The 6563-nt window shown below is 45.8% G+C and overlaps 1 protein-coding gene across 1 annotated transcript; it reads left to right on the forward strand.

Moving 5' to 3' along the window:
* Positions 1-183: 183 nt before the first annotated feature.
* On the forward strand, positions 184-3925 carry RNF135 (ring finger protein 135). Its single transcript, XM_034641927.1, has 2 exons — positions 184-1284; positions 1650-3925. The coding sequence occupies exons 1-2, from the start codon at positions 1155-1157 to the stop codon at positions 2174-2176; spliced, it is 657 nt and encodes a 218-aa protein (XP_034497818.1). The 5' UTR covers positions 184-1154; the 3' UTR covers positions 2177-3925.
* The last annotated feature ends 2638 nt before the right edge of the window (positions 3926-6563 follow it).

Here is a 6563-nt window from a genome sequence, read left to right on the forward strand (position 1 = left end):
GTGTCCTTGTTAACAAAGCATGCAACTTTGTAAATCATCCTTGGTATGTTCTATTAAAGTATTATCTCTGGTGAGTGTGCTAATAGTAAACAGTAACAACACAGAAGAGAACCTCTCGGTCCTGACTTTGGAGGCTCTCTGTCGTAACCCTCGTCAGCACTGAAGAACAATTCACACCTGCTCCTTAGACATGAGCTCTGGGCTCCCTCCGATCTGCCTCCTGCCCTCGCCACTGCCAGCTTTTTATACCTCACAGACATCTCTTACAACTATTTTTGTGTTTAAATGATCTTGCTCTATTTAAAAAGCTAGTTTTTATTTAGGTGGAGAAACATAATCCCTTAGGAAAATTTTCTCGAGGAAACAAGTTAGAGCACACTTTATTAGCCGTCCCAAACTCTGAGAAATAAGTGCTGTCTTGGCTCCTGTGTGCCCCTAAATTTAGACTGGGTCCCTTAGTGATCTTATTTGCTTACGCAAATTTAAAATCAATATTTAGGGGCTTCTGGCTGGGCTCAGTCAGTGGAATGTGTGACTCTTGATCTCAGGGCTGTGAGTTCAAAAACAAAATCTTTAAATTAATTAATTAATAAAATCAATTTTTAGATTTTGGGGTTAAACTTAAAATTCAGAAATCCAAACGATATAAAAGCATGCAGTGAAGGTCTTTTCCCACCCTCGTCCAATTTTCCTACTGCTCCGTCTCCATTAACCATTTGTGTTCGTTTCTTGAGTGCCCATTCAGAATTTACTTATGCAAGTAACAGTTTACAGCGCTGATGGAGGGGGAAGGGTGGTGGTCATGGATATTCTAGGTGTTAGGGTGCTGTGACCCCTGGAACTGCAATTTATTTGATAGATATGCACCTAACACGTAACTTCCTATGTAGCTGGCGCTATGCTTAGTGCTTAGAACGTAAAGATGAACAAGGTCTCTACCAGCAAGGAGCTTCGAGCTTCTGGGAGAAACAGGCAGTAAAAAAAAAAAAAAAAAGTCCATGGTGAGAACTTGGGGCTGAACATGGCTAACCTGGATGTTCTGCCTGATCCAAGTCTGATACTAAAAACACGTGTGAGGAACTGTGATGAAACAGACAAGCCGTGTGCCCTGAGCACGATGTTTGGATACCTTCTATTTGCCTTTTTTTTTCTTGATGACACTTTTTCCCCTTCCTGATTTTTTGCAATCCTCAGTGGAACTCCAGGAAGCTCCCTATTCCTCTTCATGCCCACTGCCTGACCAGGGCCACCCAGCCCCCGAGAGGGCCTCCCGGTTCGCTCAGTGTAAGTATGTGGGCGGCTGACCACTTGGGTTTGGCCTGCCGGGTCCACCTCCCTGCTGCTGGGTCTGTTCCTGGGCTCACAAGGGGATCTGATTACAAAGACAAATGGGATTGAAGACTCCCAAGTTCCAGGCTATGCTGAGTGGGATTCAGAGATAGCTTCCTGCAAGAGGCCTAATGTGGAAGTAAAAATTAAAATGCAAAAGGGATGTTGTGATTAGAACAGTAGCAGGGAGGCGTGCAGAAAACTGCCAGCTGATGCAACAGTTTTAATGGCAGTAGGAGTAAACCCTTATCACACCCGAAGATACAAAGCTGCCTTTTGCTATTAGAGCAAGCAGGTCATATCCTTGCTCTTTTCCTCAGGGGCCATCAGTCCGACCTTTGACCTTCGCAGCCACTCCTGCAGCCTGGAGGTGTCTGAGGATTGCCGGGTGGTGACTGTATCTCACTGCCCACAGACCCATCTCTGGAATCATGAGAGGTTTGTGAACTGCCAGGTCTTATGTTCCCAGGCCTTTTCTTCTGGGAAGCAGTACTGGGAAGTGGACACTCAGCATTGCAACCACTGGGCAGTTGGGGTGGCTTCCTGGGAGATGAAGCGTACCCAGATCATAGGAAGGACCAGGGACTCCTGCTGTGTCGAGTGGAAGACTAGTCAGCTCTCTGCATGGCACATGGTCAAGGAAACTGTCCTCGGCTCTCACAGACCTAAGGTGGTGGGCATCTGGCTGGACCTGGAGGAGGGGAAACTTGCCTTCTATTCAGTGGCTAATCAGGAGACGCTTCTGTATGAGTGCCCGGTCTCGGCCTCCTCTCCTCTGCACCCCGCCTTCTGGCTCTTTGGCTTAAATCCTGGAAACTCTCTGACTATAAGGCCAGTAAATGTATAAAGGTTCCCTGGGTGTTAGAACATGGTGGTTTCCTGGTCTCTCACTCTGCTTTCAAGCCAATGGTGCCTCGACAAGAGCCCCACTTCCAGAGTGAATGGATGTGCAGTAAAGCGCTAACTGCAGGCTTGATGTTCAGACTGCACATTCCCAAGAGAGCATGGGCCTTTGACTGGCTCCTTCGAGGCAACCCCTAAGCTCTTGCGGTATCCTGCCTGATAAGAGTATTTTTGTTTCCCTAAGGGCCTTGGGCCAGGAGATACCAGCTTGACCTCTGGAGGGGCTGGAGACTAAGGCCTGCCCATGTGACCGACCCCCAGGAAAAGCCCTGGGCACCAAGGCTCTGGGAGCTTCCCTGGTTGGCAGTCTCCTTGTACATTGTCACACATTGTCACTAGGAGAATTAACATTGTCCTGTGACTCCATGGGGAAGGAGAGTTGGTGTCTCTTGGCCTGTGTCCCATGTGCCTTTTGCTCCTGCTGATTTTAATCTGTATCCTTTCACTGTAATAAATTGTAACCAAGACGACAATCACTTTGTTGCGTTCTGTGGGTCCTGCTAGTGAATCACGGAACCTGGGAGTGGTTTTAGGGACACCCCCCCAACACAGGGGCAGGTTATCCATTGCGGTGGAATGATACTACCACGAATGCAGTGGTTTCCAACAGCACGCGGTTATTAGATTAGTTTCTGTGCACCAGGCGTCAGGCACGGTTCAACGACTAGCCTCACCAGCTGCAGTCAAGGGGTGACCTGCGGCCGTGGTGGCATCTGAAGCCCAAGTGGGGAAGGATCTCCTTCCAAACTCACATGGTTGTTGGGCATTCAGTTCCCCGTGGGTTGTCAGACAAAGGGCCTCGGTATCTTGCTCGCTATTGGCTGCAGACCACCCTCAATTCCTTACCCCACGGGCCTTGGAATATAGCTGCTTACTTCCTCAAAGCCAACAAGGAAGAGGAGGTCTCTTAGCCCAAAGGACATTAGATCGTGTATAATGTAATCACACAAACATAATCACATACATCCTGTTGCCTTTGCTTCATTCCGTTTGTTAGAAACAAGCTGCAGGTCCTGCCCACATTCGCTTCACAGGAAGGGATTAGGGAAAGGCAGGAAGACCAGGAGATGGCCGGTCATGGGGGCCACCTGACAGTCTGGCCAGCCCTGGGTGTCATTTCATACTTGATTTCCCCTGTTTTTAAAAACCATTTTATTACATGGCAGAACCGATACAGAAAACTCCATAAAACATGTGTAGAATATAATGGATTATTATAGAGTAAACATCCTTATTAACTACCTTTGGGTCAAGAAATAAAACCTTCCTTTCCCCCCGGCAGAAGCTCCTTCACGTGCCTCGTCACAATCACACAACCCTGGTTCTACCTGAAGGGAAGCTGACTTTTACAGTAATCGCTTCCTTGAATCTCTGTAGAGTTTTACCACCCAAATAGGCACCCCTAGCTACAAGAGTCTTATCCATGTAAAAAAAAATTAAATAAATAAAAATGGATATGTCTTTTTCTTAACTGCTTTGTTGAGAGATAATTTACATACTATAAAATTCACCTACTTAGAGTATACAGATTGGGGGATGACTGGGTGCCTTAGTCAGTTGAACGACGATTTGGGCTGAGGTCATGATCACAGGGTCCTGAGATCCAGTGCCATGTGGGGGTCCTCACTTGCAGGGAGCCTGCTTAAAGACTCTCTTTCCCCCTCCCTCACCAGCTCCCCCCCCCCGTCCTGCCAACTCTTCTCTCTCTCTCAAATAAATAAATAAATCTTTAAAAGTAATTAAGTAAGTAAATAAATGAATAAATAAATAAGGTGTACAGATTGGGGCACCTGGCTGACTGACTCAGTCGGTAGAGTGGGCAACTCTTGATCTCTGGGTTGTGAGTTCAAGCCCCACAGTGGGTGTGGAGATTATGTAAATAAATACATAAATCTTTAAAAACATAAAAACTGGGGCACCTGGGTGGCTCAGTCAGTTAGGCGTGTGTCTTTGGCTTGGGTCATGATGCCGGGGTCCTGGGATCGAGCCCCGAGTCGGGCTCCCTGCTCAGCTTCTCCCTCTCCTCCCTGTTCATGCTCTTTCTCACTATCTCTGTCTCTCTCTCTCTCTCATAATAAATAAAATCTTTTAAACAAAAAATTTTTTTTAAAGATTTTATTTATTTATTGGACAGAGAGAGACAGCGAGAGAGGGAACACAAGCAAGGGGAGTGTGAATGTACTTGCGTGCGTTCTCTCTCTCTCTCTCTCTTTCTCTCTCATGCACACGCGTGCGCATGCATGAGCAAGCTAAAGGAGATTATCAGGTGCTGTAGATTTACTGAGGCTTTCACCTTCACTTAAATAGGATAGAAACATAATAGAAAAAGGAAAAACATTCTGGCTATGGAGGTCACCATTTCAAATGTCCCTGCACCATATACGATTACCTCGTTCCACCGCTTAGGGTAACATGGTTCTAAGAGACTGGGCTGGTGCACGATGGAAGACTTTCTTCCCTGCTCAATGAAATCTTTTCACCTTTATTTTTCAAAATGAATATGTCCTGGGGAGAAAGCCTTCCGCCTTTGGTCAGGACACAGTGTCTTGGAGTTACCACAGGATCTTTTCTTCACCACCTTTTGCACAATTAATCACCATGTCGTGACACTGGATTCTGCCTTCTCAAATCATGCCATTCCCTGCCCCCTCGGCTTCCCTCTGCATCTATTCTGGTGCACGTTCTAATCACTTCTCTGCCACATTATTGTAATTTGAGCCCCCCGCCTCTAGTCAGAACCCCCTTGCCATCTGTTCTCATTCTGCTAATGCGAGCTTCCCCGAACACAAATCAGATGTTGCTTCTCCACTTAAAACTCCCCAGGGTTCCCCAGTGCCTCCAGCAGAAAGTTGCACTTCCTGCCTCTACTCTTCTCTACCTCTAGCCCCATTTCCTGTCATCCTTCCCCACACATCCTCCACCCCAGCCACCTTGCTTTGTGTCGTATCATGTACTTTTGTGCATCTGGTCTAATTTGCCTGGAGTGTCCTCCCCTTTGTCCGGAGGGAGGTCTCTGTTGAAAATGGTGCACAACATGTTGAGATCAGATCAAAGCAGACCCACTAATACTGGGAGCCATCAGGAAGGCCCCTTGGGCTAAATCCATGGTATTTTTTTCCTAGGAGCTCTCCGGGGATATTTGCATTTTTGCTGGGTGAAGGTATGGTGTTGCCCGGGGGTCATCTGTTAACACAGCCCTGTACAAAGAGCAGACTACCAGAGGAATGTGACACAGTCACACGGTCTGTCCGCTGGTTTGGACTAGGGGAGGTAAAGTTTTAGATTATGAGATGCCACCTTTTGTGGGAGGGTTTTGAAAGCTTTGGGTACATAGAGAATGATTTGGAGGATTCTGGTGATAAGATGGGTGCCTAAAGACGAACTGCTTTGTCCACAGCTGGCCTCCCATAATAAAGCTGTGTTGTTGATCACTGTGCCCCTAGCACCGAGCACAGAGCCTCACACATGGTGGGGACAGTAAATACTTGTTAAATGGCTTAATAAGCACGATATCCTATATTAGTGTCTCAAAGCATTGCTATTCTTCTAAATATTTCTTTTTAAAATTTTTTTTATTTTTTTATTTGTCAGAGAGAGAGAGAGCACAAGCTGGGGGAGCGGCAGGCAGAGGGAGAAGCAGGCTCCCTGCTGAGCAAGGAGCCCAATGTGGGGCTTGATCCCAGGACCCTGGGATCATGACCTGAGCCAAAGGTAGATGCCCAACCGACTGAGTCACCCAGGCGCCCCTAAATATTTCTATTAATTTTATTTAAAAGATATAATTATTAAATTAACTTTGACATTTTACAAAAGATGGTTGTACTAAAAATTAATTCATAATCTTTAATACATTTTTCCTTTCTTTGTACTCTCATCTAATACTTATGTACTTCCATTAGTTTTTAATTACCCGACGAACACATGTACATGCTTGTAAAAGTTCAAAACTACAAAAGCATAGAATGTAAGCGGTGCATAAATGAATATATCATACTTCATTTTTATATAGCTGTAATTATATATGTGGTTTTATATTTTTATTTTTTCACTTATTTTGTAAACACTTTTCCATCTTTTTTTTAAAGATTTCATTTATTTGAAAGGGAGTGGTGGGGGGAGCAGAAGGGGGACTGAGGGAGAGAGAGAGAGAGAGACAAGCAGACTCCCCACTGAGCAGGGAGCCTGACACAGGGCTCGATCTCAAGACCCCGAGATCATGACCCAAGTCAAAGTCAGACACTTAACCGACTATGCCACCCAGGCACCCCTCCATATCTTTAATAGTCATTAGGTTTAATGACTGCAAAGTACTCCAATGTATTTATTTATTT

Source organism: Ailuropoda melanoleuca, chromosome 13, assembly GCF_002007445.2.
Source record: "Ailuropoda melanoleuca isolate Jingjing chromosome 13, ASM200744v2, whole genome shotgun sequence".
Taxonomy (NCBI): Eukaryota; Metazoa; Chordata; class Mammalia; order Carnivora; family Ursidae; genus Ailuropoda; species Ailuropoda melanoleuca.